The sequence below is a fragment of the Dreissena polymorpha genome, chromosome 3 (assembly GCF_020536995.1).
Source record: "Dreissena polymorpha isolate Duluth1 chromosome 3, UMN_Dpol_1.0, whole genome shotgun sequence".
In the NCBI taxonomy this organism is placed as follows: domain Eukaryota; kingdom Metazoa; phylum Mollusca; class Bivalvia; order Myida; family Dreissenidae; genus Dreissena; species Dreissena polymorpha.
In genome coordinates, this window is record NC_068357.1 from 6146378 (window position 1) to 6159675 (window position 13298).

At 37.8% G+C, this 13298-nt stretch overlaps 1 protein-coding gene and 1 non-coding gene across 2 annotated transcripts in view; both read right to left on the reverse strand.

Moving 5' to 3' along the window:
• Positions 1-13298, reverse strand: part of LOC127872822 (poly [ADP-ribose] polymerase 1-like) — an 83320-nt gene that overhangs the window by 14676 nt on the left and 55346 nt on the right. The window contains exons 15-18 of the mRNA XM_052416238.1: positions 12439-12516; positions 6502-6634; positions 5301-5499; positions 2725-2853 (exon numbers count right to left, since the gene is read on the reverse strand). Coding sequence (XP_052272198.1) covers positions 2725-2853; positions 5301-5499; positions 6502-6634; positions 12439-12516 — 539 coding nt within the window. The remainder of the gene's footprint in view (positions 1-2724; positions 2854-5300; positions 5500-6501; positions 6635-12438; positions 12517-13298) is intronic.
• On the reverse strand, positions 13139-13265 carry LOC127875490 (small Cajal body-specific RNA 8). Its single transcript, XR_008047457.1, has one exon. It is a non-coding gene; the product is annotated as a small Cajal body-specific RNA 8 (non-coding RNA).

Consider the following 13298-nt stretch of genomic DNA (forward strand, 5'->3'; position numbering starts at 1 on the left):
CTGTTTGTAAAACATGCATGCCCCCCATATGGGCTGTCAATTGTAGTGGCAGCCATTGTGTGAATATGTTTTTTGGCACTGTGACCTTGACCTTTGACCTAGTGACCTGAATATCAATAGGGGTCATCTGCGAGTCATGATCAATGTACCTATGAAGTTTCATGATCCTAGGTGTAAGCGTTCTTGAGTTATCATCTGGAAACCATTTTACTGTGTCAAGTCACCGTGACCTTTGACCTAGTGACCTGAAAGTCAAGAGGGGTCATCTGTGAGTCATGATCAATGTACCTATGAAGTTTCATGATCCTAGGCGTAAGTGTTCTTGAGTTATCATCCGTAAACCATTTTTCTAAGTTGAGTCACCGTGACCTTTGACCTAGTGACCTGAAAATCAATAGGGGTCATCTGCGAGTCATGATCAATGTACCTATGAAGTTTCAGGATCCAAGGCATAAGCGTTCTTGAGTTATCATCCAGAAACCTTTTTACTATTTCGGGTCACCGTGACGTTGACCTTTGACCTAGTGACCTGAAAATCAATAGGGTCATCTGCAAGTCATGATCAATGTACCTATGAAGTTTCATGATCCTAGGCATAAGCGTTCTTGAAATATCATCCGGAAACCATTTTACTATTTCGGGTCACCGTGACCTTGACCTTTGACCTAGTGACCTAAAAATCAATAGGGGTCATCTGCGAGTGATGACAATGTACCTATGAAGTTTCATGATCCTAGGCATAAGCGTTCTTGAGTTATCATCCGGAAACCATTTTACTATTTCGGGTCACCCGGAAACCATTCGTTGGACGGACCGACGGACAGACAGACGGACCGACATGTGCAAAACAATATACCCCCTCTTCTTCGAAGGGGGGCATAAAAAGTTAAAATGGCTATATGCTCTAAACCATGCTTGCAGTCTATTCAGATTTAATCATGTTTGCTGCTTATCAGTATCTAAGTGTTAGAAATTAAGGCTTGCAAAATTGAATGTAGTGAGAAACAAGGGACAAAATTGTCACAAAACCAGGTTTTCATTGTGAAACAAGAGCTGTCACCATAGGATGACTTATGCCCCCTATAAACGCTTGATAGAAGTTATGAGCTTTTTTCAAAACCTAAACGCAGATTTCGAAACCTAAACGTGGACCCTAAGTTCAAGATCAAGGTCAAGGACACAGGGGTCAAAATTTGTGTGCGTATGGAAAGGCCTTGTCCATATACACATGCATACCAAATATGAAGGTTATATCTGAAGGGACATAGAAGTTATGAGCATTTTTCAAAACCTAAACGCAGATTTTGAAACCTTAACGCGGACCCTTTCTTCAAGGTCAAGGTCACAGGGGTAAAAAAATTTGTGCGTATGGAAAGGCCTTGTCCATATACACATGCATACCAAATATGAAGGTTATATCTCAAGGGACATAGAAGTTATGAGAATTTTTTTAAACCTAAACGCAGATTTCAAAACCTTAACGCCGACCCGAAGTTCAAGGTCAAAGTCACAGAGGTCAAAACTTGTGTGCGTATGGAAAAGCCTTGTCCATATACACATGCATACCAAATATGAAGGTTATATCTCAAGGGACATAGAAGTTATGAGCATTTTTTTAAACCTAAACACAGATTTCGAAACCTAATCGCGGACCCGAAGTTCAAGGTCAAGGTCACAGGGGTAAAAAAATGTGTGCGTATGGCAAGGCCTTGTCCATATACACATGCATACCAAATATGAAGGTTATATCTCAAGGGACATAAAAGTTATGAGCATTTTTTGAAACCTAAACACAGATTTTGAAACCTTAACGCGAACCCTAAGTTCAAGGTCAAGGTCACAGGGGTAAAAATGTGTGTGCATATGGAAAGGCCTTGTCCATAAACACTTGCATACCAAATATGAAGGTTATATCTCAAGGGACATAGAAGTTATGATAATTTTTTTAAACCTAAACGCAGATTTCGAAACCTTAACGCGGACTCGAAGTTCAAGGTCAAGGTCACAGGGGTAAAAAATTTTGTGCGTATGGAAAGGCCTTGTCCATATACACATGCATACCAAATATGAAGGTTATATCTCAAGGGAAGTTATGAGCATTTTTCAAAACCTAAACGCAAAGTGTGACGGACAGACAGACGGACAGTCCGATCACTATATGCCCCCTTTTTTTTCGAAACGGGGCATTAAAAGTCTGATAAAGGGAGACAGCTCAAACTGAACTGATTGTTTATAATTAACCCCCTTTGTTTAAAAAAAAATCTATTTTTAGTCCTGGCGACCTTGACCTTGGAGACATTGACATTATTCTTTCTTGCGACACACCGTCCCATGATGGTGAACAAATGTGCCAAATGATTTTAAAATCTCACAATGAATGACATGGTTATTGCCCGGACAAGCTCATTTATGGCCATTTTTAACCTTTGAACTCAAAGTGTGACTTTGGAGATATTGACGTAATTCTTTCGCGCGACACACCGTCTAATGATGGTGAACAAATGCCCCAAATGATTTTATAATCTCACTATGAACGACAAAGTTATGGCCCGGACAAGCTTGTTCCAACGGCCCACCAGCCCTTCCGCCGACATTCGCCAATCTAATAACCAGATTTTTCCTTTGGAAAACCTGGTTAAAAAGTTCAATTTAATTTGATCTTCTTAGGTTATACAACCCCATCACAGTTCATGTATCTCAGAAGAAAAGGATAAGATTGCTTACCTCAAACTCCAACATGGCTTTCTTCATGCTCTCCACATCAAAGATCATACACACGAGGTCCTGAACAGACTTTGGTAGCTTGGAGCGTGAGCCGGACGTGCTCAACTTCTTGATATCACCTTCGTCATCCTGACAGTGAAATATAAGACGTATTGCAAGCATCTATGTATACAATTATCGTGAGCACGGATTTCAAAACCATGAGTCAAATGACCCAATGCTTGAACTTTTCAGGGGTCGAATGAAATAATAAAAGGGTAAAAATACTGATGCCTAGATAATTTGTTTTTGAATATTTGTCGATAGCTCTGCAAAAGTTGCTTTTCATAACTTTTAGTAAAATACTGAATTATATTTTTTAATTTAAAGTACATTTTAAGGTAAGTTTCATGGTAACATTTGTATCCAAATAATGCAAGGCAGACAATATGAAGGAGTCATAGTGACAAAATTGCTTAACCCTTTAAGTGCTGGAACCGGATTTTAAAGGCCTTTGCAAACAGTTTGGATCCAGATGAGACACCACAGAACGTGGCGTCTCATCAGGATCCAAACTGTTTGCTATTCTGATAGTATTATTTGAAAAAAATCGAAGAAAATGGTAATTTTATAAATTCAGCAGACAACATTTTAGCAGACGACAAATTTCCCAGCATGCAAAGGGTTAAGTCTTCCATGAAAAAGCAGGATTCTACTTCAATTGAATCGCTGACAAGTCATGATCAGTGGTGCATACACTGAGCTCCATTGCCGTCGCTGACAAGTCATGATCAGTGGTGCATACACCGAGCTCCATTACCGTCGCTGACAAGTCATGATCAGTGGTGCATACACTGAGCTCCATTACTGTCGCTGACAAGTCATGATCAGTGGTGCATACACTGAGCTCCATTACCCACAATTTCAAAATGTTGAATCTGAATATCTTTAATTATTGCATACCAGTAATACCTATCAATTTTCAGCCAAAAATACGCCCTGTCTACAACATTGAAATATGACAATCAGTATTCTCAACAAGTGAAGTCTAGCGTTTACTGTTTCTGTATTATACCAGAAAGCTGGACTATTTTTGATTGATGAGGTCAACATAGAATCAAATAAAACAAAATATAATCAATATTTATACTTTCTAAATGGTCTGTTAAAAAGCAAACAACAAATTAAATCACTTTGAATCCCAGCTAAAGTAATACAGAAATAAACAGCTGTACGGATAGAGCAGTGGTTAATAAATGTGCTTCTCACCTAGGCAAATCAGTTTCACTCAGCTTTCCCATAACCATACAAGTTTGGCTGGTGGATACCATACCAGAAGGTTTCCTACTGGTACTCTGGGCGACCCCCATAACATAACACCATACCAAAATTAATATTTCTGTATAAACATTACAAGCTGGAAATTGGTGCTATTAATCAAAATTTGTCACATCTTTCATGACTGAAATTGTTAATTTGGTAGAAGTGCTAGGACTCTGGGTCCTCAAATATAGCAGCCTCGGGTACGGAAGGACCTCCTAAACTTGGAAACACACACGCATACATACAAAAATAATTGAGGTTTGACAAACCTTGAAAGCAGCAGCTTGCAACTGTTTACTCTCGACTTGCATCTGCTAGTGCAACACGATCAAAACGAACATCGCCCACACACTCCCAAATCTCCCATATTTTCTGTGGCAGCATTGCTATTAAAAACTATTAAACCAAATTGCCAACATGAAAAAGAGATTTTGCCTAACAGACATTTACAGTACTTTTTTCTTTCTACAAGAGCTAAATCCACAAAAGTTCACACAAATACTATGTTCTTGTTTCACATTATACCAGGGATGTGTGGGTGACTGATAACGTAATAACGTACAAGCCATACAAAATCAAAATACAAAACACTGTTGAATTATGACTGTTATTTCGATAAATAAAAATAAATTAAGGTAAATGTATATTGGTGGTGTTTTGGTCGTTTATAATAAAAGAAAAATACGCTATTCTAAGTGTATGAATAAGTTTCGTGTCTAGGACTATTTTGTATCATATTTAAAGCTACGCCTCTCCTGTGATTCAGCATAACACAAGCTACTCGACTGATAAATACTCTTTGAACATTTGACTAGCATAGTATTCTATATTTATTACCTTAAAATATTGACCAATAGAAACGCTTGTTACATCTTGGTATCCAATTTTGGATTCTATACCATGACAATTCAAAAGTATTCATCATCGCCAGATCTTAAGTAATTTTTACATGTCTACATAAATTACAAAAACAACAAAGTAAATGACAAGAAAGCTTTTGACACAAGTGACTGTATACAATTATTATGGTAAAGGCCCTAGAAATTTAACCATGGGGAATGACTTCCTCTATACAAAAGACAGAGTTATCATCCCTATTCTATGTGTGTGTGTGTGTGTGTTTGAGATTTTTACATAGTCACAGTGTCAACCATCCCATACAATGAGCACAAAAACGCTTATGCACATTCAAAGCCATGTTCTTCACTAAGCCATACTATCAAGCCAATAATTTAAATGTAATAATCATAAAAGGCTGAGTAAGTTTTACCTACCGCCCCATAATCAATATCCAGCGGATAAAACTTGTTCGGAAACTTCTGGAAGTTATCTCTCTTTTCCCACTCATTATTGGTCTTGTCTGCATAAACCTCTTTGAAGTTTGCAATGGCTGTTGCTCGGGATCCAAACCGCTCCATTTTGTTTGATCCTACAGTAGTGCCAACACGTCCCCATGAGCGGAAAACCCACCACCTTCCAAGAAAAAATGGACAGTTAACACTGCATAAAATGCAACAAATTGTTAATTTGTTTTTAATCAATTAAGTTTCCTTTTTACAACATTAAGACGTCAAACTGTACTACCAGTAATTATCAAATACTAGAACACTTTTCACATTAGAATACATCAAACACAAAACAGTCATCTATGTATAAAATATGAGGCTGCATCATGAAAAGTAAACCAAGGAATACATTATTTTTAAACTGTCCATTATGACCACAACATTCATATGAATCATTTGAGCCTTGATCTGGAAAAACTGGGCTTAACCCTTTACCACTTAGATATGTATTTAACCCTTTACCACTTTGATATGTATTTAACCCTTTACCACTTTGATATGTATTTAACCCTTTACCACTTAGATATAAATTTAACCCTTTACCACTTAGATATGTATTTAACCCTTTACCACTTAGATACGTATTTAACCCTTTACCACTTAGATATAAGTTTAACCCTTTACCACTTAGATATAAATTTAACCCTTTACCACTTAGATATGTATTTAACCCTTTACAACTTAGATATGTATTTAACCCTTTACCACTTAGATATGTATTTAACACTTTACCACTTATATACGTATTTTGATAAATTTGTAGTCCCGCAGAAAGTTAAATTTAATTAAAGACCTTTTACTTTAAAAAGGCTTCATTTCCAACCCTAAGATACTGATGAGCAATAAACAGTGTAAAACCTGAACAGACTGCGAGTTACTGTTCTGGTTTTATGTTGTTTGCACTTTGCTTCTGAATGGTAAAAGGGTTAATGTGCATTAAGTGTCATCCCAGAATAGCCTGTACAGCCAACAGGGGCTACTCAGGGATGACATTTGCATTTTTATGGAATGTTTTGTTTCAATGAAGTCTCTATGAAACAAAAATCTAGTTTGGGCTAATCTAGAACAACACTTTACGAAATTGCATTAAGCCCATTTTCGCAAAACCAGGCTTATTAATACTACTCACTGTGTGTTACTGTCACTTTCAAGGGCCTGGATCTTGTAGTAGGAGTTAGTTCCCCTGACCACATCAACCAGTCCTAGCACAGCGTTGTAGATCACCCCCTTGTCTTGTATCACATGGGCTTTCTCAGCAACACCTTGAAAAACCACAGAACATGGGTCATTAAGGAGATCAATGAAGATAAAACAAAATGTGTTATAAAGGATGGTGTCATTCTTTTTTTGTTGCGGCTACATACTCCCAGGTTTTTTTACCTTATATAACAGACGCCCAATAACGGCGTCTTCCCCCCACCAAACTAGGCTTTTTTTGTCCCTTTTCAGGACTAAAAAATTCCCCCTAAAAAAAATTTTTTGTTTTTTTTGTTTTGTTTTTTTAACAGAAAGATGTGTCTCGTGATTATAATATTTCAATTCTATTTCAATTTAATGTTGTCAAACGTAGTTAATTATGAAACAAGAGGGCCATGATGGCCCTGAATCGCTCACCTGACTAACCTTGCTTCATAAACTTAAATTTTATTAGACCCATATACAATCCCAAGCCAAATTTCATTAATTAATACATTCTGACAAAATTTCATTAAGACGTGATGAAAACTGTGACCTCTTTCATCTACACAAGGTTTTACTAGAATTGGCCCGGTGACTTAATTTTTGACCCCAGATGACCCATATACGATCCAAAATCAGATATTATCAAGATAAACATTCTGACCATATTTCATTAAGATCATATGAAAACTATGACCTCTATTGTCTTCACAAAGTTTTTCTATGATTTGACCTGGTGACCTAGTTTTTGACCCCAGATGACCCTAATACAATCCCAACCCAGATTTCATCAAGATTAATATTCTGGTCAAATTTCATAAAGATTTAATGACTGTGACCTCTTCTGTCTACAAAAGTTTTTTTTTAATCTGACCTAGTTTTTGACCCTAGATGACCCAAATTCAATCCCAACCCAGATTTTAACAAGACAAACATTCTGACTCTATTTCATTAAGGTCTGATGAAAACTGTGACCTCTATAGTCTACACAAGGTTTTTCTATTATTTGACCTAGTGCCTAGTTGCTGACCCCAGATGACCCAAATACAATCCAAACAGGGCTCCCCTGGCCCAAAAATTTCTGTAGCCAACTTTTTAGCCAAATGGAATTTTGTGTAGCCAAATTTAAGAAACTGTAGCCAAAGTTTTAGCAAAGCATTTGCAGGGGTCAAAGTTGGATATTTTGAAAATCCTGAACTTAAAGCTGCGGGCCAGGGGGCCGCAGGGCCCTCAGTTGGTCCAGGGGACAAGGGGGCCGGAGGCCCCGGAAGCTCCTGGATTCGACACATTAAAAGGGTGCCTGTACCTGTTCTGGTGATTCTATTTTCTTAAAAAAAACAACATACACATATATTTAAAAATCTTCATGTATTTGATAAGGAACACACAAAAGTTAGTCAAAAGGCAATTCATTCACATGCACCCACTGTCTGGCATGGACTCGACTGCAGGTGTTGCTTTTGAAGAACCCGGTCAAACCTGTAATAGTAGTTACAAATTATTATATTTTTCACACATACTTTAAAAAGTCAATAATACATGTTTAATAAATGCAGAATCAAATGTTTGTCACCATTTATATTCACAGAATCATGCTTCCAGAAGCCTCCACATTCACCTAAGAAAATTGGGTATGGTGGCTTCTGCTCAACAGTTAAAATTGAAAATTTCAGCATGGGTTCCACTAGTTTTTATCCCAATCGTTTTGTTTGAATGCTAAATAATTGTATCCCGGTGTGACCCAAATTCGACGATGTAATGGTTACATGAAGCAATATTTAGCAAATAATTAAAGAAATAATGAAATGTTAAATAGCACAAAATAATAATTTTAAACTCGGCTGTATTACTTTGAAATGATTCCAAGACAATAATCATCCATTTAATCGATAAAAATAGAACATCGTCGAATTTGGGTTACGGTAGGTTGCCCATATTTGTTTTACAAAAAGTAAAAAAAAAACATTTCTTGCTGCTGGGCTCATATGTTGGGGACAATAAAACATTTCATTTAACTAAAAAAGACCTGTCCCAGTCAGCAAAAATGGCGTATTTGATCGTATTTTCAATTACTGTTAAAATTCTTTTCCTGTAATATGCTTTATTCAAAGGTCAAAATATTTTAAAAGCTCACAACCAATGAATCAAACGTTATTAATAAAAAAAATTGGCAAATTTGCTAGATCTATCTTGCCGATTTTTGATGCAAAAAAAAACTAAACAATAAACTTTAGCAACAGAAAATACGACCAAATTCGGGGTGTTAGTTTAAAAAAAATAAAAACCCTACCTGGTTGGTCTTGATGGTTCTTATATTCTTTATGTGATTAGGGTCCTCTGCATGGAGACGAAATGCCTTCTTCCCACAAGACTGATAATTTAGGGTTTTCTTACAAACTTCTCAAATCGCTTTTCCACAAGCTTCCACTTTTCTCAACCAGTTCACTCCCCGCCCGTAGACTACAGCGTAGTCTTTCTCGTGTAACCATTCACAGCGCCACTTATTTTATGCACCTTCAAGATCTTTCACCTTATATCCAACAGGCAAGTATCTCGTTGCCATTTTTGTCAACTTGAGTCTAAACACAGCTTCCCATTCGGCATTAAATATATGCAAAAAGTACTCAAATTGATTTAAATCGGCAGCAATCTTTAATCTTTAATCAGATGTAATTGTTTATTTAAGCCGCTACGATGTACAATTTGTTTTCACATCAGTAATTTGTCTCGATGACCGGTGTGTATGCCGACTGCGTATCAATTTTTCAGCTCAATAACACGGCGATGTATTGAAGCACAGTCTACAGCTGAAAGCGGTTAATATCTGGGACTGCATGTAAGGAAAAAAATCAATACCGATATTTCGCATTGTTCAATAATTAAGCAACGATTAATAACACTTATCCTTTATGGATTTTCATGAAATAAAAACCATAATAAAGAAAATTTTATTCTCTTTAATCTGATTTTTAAATTATTATAATACACTTAGTGAAAAACAATTAATTATGCTGTTAAAGGTTTTTCTATTATTTGACCTTGTGACCTAGTTTTTGACCCCAGATGACCCATATACAATTCCAACCCAGATTTCATCAAGACAAACATTCTGACCAAATTTCATAAAGATTGGATGTAAAATGTAACCTCTATTGTCTACACAAGGTTTTTCTATTATTTGACCTAGTGATCTAGTTTTTGACCCCAGATGACCCAAATACAATCCCAACCCAGATTTCTTCAAGATAAACATTCTGACCAAATTTCATACAGATTGCATGAAAAATGTGAAAGATTTTTGAAAGTTTTCACAAAATAGGCAAAAACGAATAAACATGCAAAGTTCAACGAGCTCCTGCGGCCATGTTTTTTGACGAATCAAATTTCTTTGAACAACTTTTTCAGGGGAGCCTTCAAAGGTCATCCCTGTGAAATTTTTTGAAAATCTGATGAGCAGTTTCTGACAAGAAGATTTTTTTAAGGTTATTACCTTATATGGTCATGGCGGCCATCTTGGTTATGTGATCAATTTTTTTTTAACAATTCTTTTGTCCCATGACCTAGGGATGCTCCACATGAAATTTAGTTGAAATTGGCTCAATGGTTTAGTAGAAGAAGATGTTTACAAATTGTTTACAGACAGACAGACAGACAGACAGACGGACGGACGGACGCCGGACGGTGAGTGATCACAATAGCTCACCCCGAGCTATCGCTCAGGTGAGCTAAAAACAAATGAATATAGTACTAACATGTACAAATGTATTGTAATAATGAAAGAGTAAGTAAACAAATCCCCCAAAAAGGGAAACGCCTCGAAAATTCCATGCGCACAATTTTTCCCCCAAAGTGGAAAATCCCGCATAAAATTTCCCCCACTTAAGGGCTAAAGGCCCCTTCCCCCACATCGCAAAAAAAACCTGTACTCCTATGCAATTAGCCAGTCCAATAAATGAAACAGCTTTAGAGGTTCGAACCACACACCCATTTTGCTTAATTCATCAGGGAGACATAAACAGTCACTGTCTAAGAATTTTTTTATATCAAATTTGCGAAATAGTTTGCTCCACCTTTTTTAGCAGCTGGTTTGTTGTAAATTTGTGTACTGTAAATTGATAGAAATAAGCTGCCATGTATAGTATTCACCATTCAAATAGAAACTAGAAATGGCGCGGCAGAGGCCGACGCGTATCCCCACGCCGAATGTTTGACCTAGGTGTGCCCCAGGGTTGGTAATGGGGCCATGCATAGCTGAGATTGACCGTATTGTCATAAGAGAAGTTCATCATCAATTAGAAGTGAATTGGTGTAGAAATGAAGAAGTTATAGTAAAAGGCAATTTTGGGTGGGTGTGACATGTGGGCAGGGCGCCCCAGGGTTGGTAATTGTGCCATGCATAGTTGAGATTGACCGTATTGTCATAAGAGAAGTTCAGTATCAATTTGAAGTGAATCGGTGTAGAAATGAAGAAATTATAGTAAAAGGCAATTTTGGGCGGGTGTGGTCTATGTGGGCGGGGCCCCAGGGTTGGTAATTGTGCCATGCATAGTTGAGATTGACCGTATTGTCATAAGAGAAGTTCAGTATCAATTTGAAGTGAATCGGTGTAGAAATGAAGAAATTATAGTAAAAGGCAATTTTGGGCGGGTGTGGTCTATGTGGGCGGGGCCCCAGGGTTGGTAATGGGGCCATGCATAGTTGAGATTGACTGTATTGTCATAAGAGAAGTTCAATATCAATTTGAAGTGAATCGGTGTAGAAATGAAGAAATTATAGTAAAGGCAATTTTGGGTGCGTGTGGTCTATGTGGGCGGGGCCCCAGGGTTGGTAATGGGGCCATGCATAGTTGAGATTGACTGTATTGTCATAAGAGAAGTTCAATATCAATTTGAAGTGAATCGGTGTAGAAATGAAGAAATTATAGTAAAGGCAATTTTGGGTGCGTGTGGTCTATGTGGGCGGGGCCCCAGGGTTGGTTATGGGGCCATGCATAGTTGAGATTGACCCTAATGTCATAAGAGAAGTTCAGTATCAATTTGAAGTGAATCCGTGTAGAAATGAAAAAATTATAGTAAATGGAATTTTTTGGTGGGTGTGGCCTATGTGGGCGGGCGCCCCAGGGTTGGGATTGGGGCCATGCATAGTTGAGATTGACCCTAATGTCATAACAAAAGTTCAGTATCAATTTGAAGTGAATCCGTGTAGAAATGAAAAAATTATAGTAAATGGAAATTTTTGGTGGGTGTGGCCTATGTGGGCGGGGCGCCCCAGGGTTGGGAATGGGGCCATGCATGGTTGAGATTGACCGTATTGTCATAAGAGAGGTCCAGTATCAATTTGAAGTGAATCGGTGTAGAAATAAAGAAGTAAATGTAAAATAACCTAAAAAAATGAGTGATAATTTCTGACGCGGCCCCACCCCAACCGCTATAACTTTTGACCCAGGGGTCAGATCAAAATTCCAAATAGTGCAGGGTCGCACATATGCTCATAGCTACCATGTGTGTAAGTTTCAAGGTTCTAGTGCTTTTAGTGTAGGAGGAGATAGTGGCCAGGACGGACGGACAGACAGACGGACGGACAGCGGAGATAACCACAATATCCCCACCTTTTTTTCAAAAAGCGTGGGGATAACAAATGATTGGCCAACTCCATCCTTGAACAATATGTTGCTATGGAAGGGTTGACATTGATGTTAATACTCGCAGTCTGTTCAGGTTTTATGCTGTTTCCTGCTCATCAGTATCTTAAGGTTGGAAATGAAGCCATTAAAACTTGATTCTAGTAAAGAAGATTTTAAATTTAGTTACATTTACATGTTTTATACCTGAGCCATAATCATCTGATTAGCCCTAGTCTTCATCACACCCCTCCCAGTGATTCTTACCAGAGTCAGGGTCCACTGCAGCTCCCCCTTTCACAGTCATCTTCAACTTGTCTGGCAAGTTCTTCGTGAAATACGCCTCTGAAACAGCGCAGTGATTTTAAGTAATTTAAATAGCTATTGTAAATTTTAAAGCCATTAAGGGCTCCAAAAAAATTTAAGATCTTGAATATTCAAATCACATAGATGAATATCATTACAATAGCCCTGAGTTGAACTTAACTTACTTTTAAACATGTCTTTGAATTTTAGGGAACCATTGAATCAATTTTATAGAGATTACATCTAAACTTCATATTTAAAATATGACAGAAGACATTTGATTTTACCTGACATATGCCAACAATCATGTTGATATATAACTTCTCAAAATAGAGCTGTTAGCTATTCATAAATAGCATTCTGGGAAAACAGGGCTTAATGCACAAGCGTGAAGTGTTGTCCCGTTTTAGCCTGTGCACAGTCCACACAACCTAATCAGGGACGACACTTTCCGCCTAAAGTGGATTTTCAAGACTTCCTTCAAATGAAAACTCCTTAAAAGCGCAGTGTCGTCCATGATGCACCTGAGCGGACTGCACAGGCTAATCTGGGAGGACACTTTACGCACATCCATTAATCCCCATTTTCACAGAGCGGACTGCACAGGCTAATCTGGGAGGACACTTTACGCACATCCATTAATCTCCATTTTGTTAAAGCGCAGTGTCCACCCCGTATCTGTCCACAAGCAAAGCTTGGCAACTTGCGGTCATCAGAAGGTGTGTTGCTGTAGGAGGACACAGTGTCAAGCTGCAGGTACTTGATAACAGCTCGAGTATCGGCCTCCATTAATACAGTACATGGGTGGTATACATCCTAAG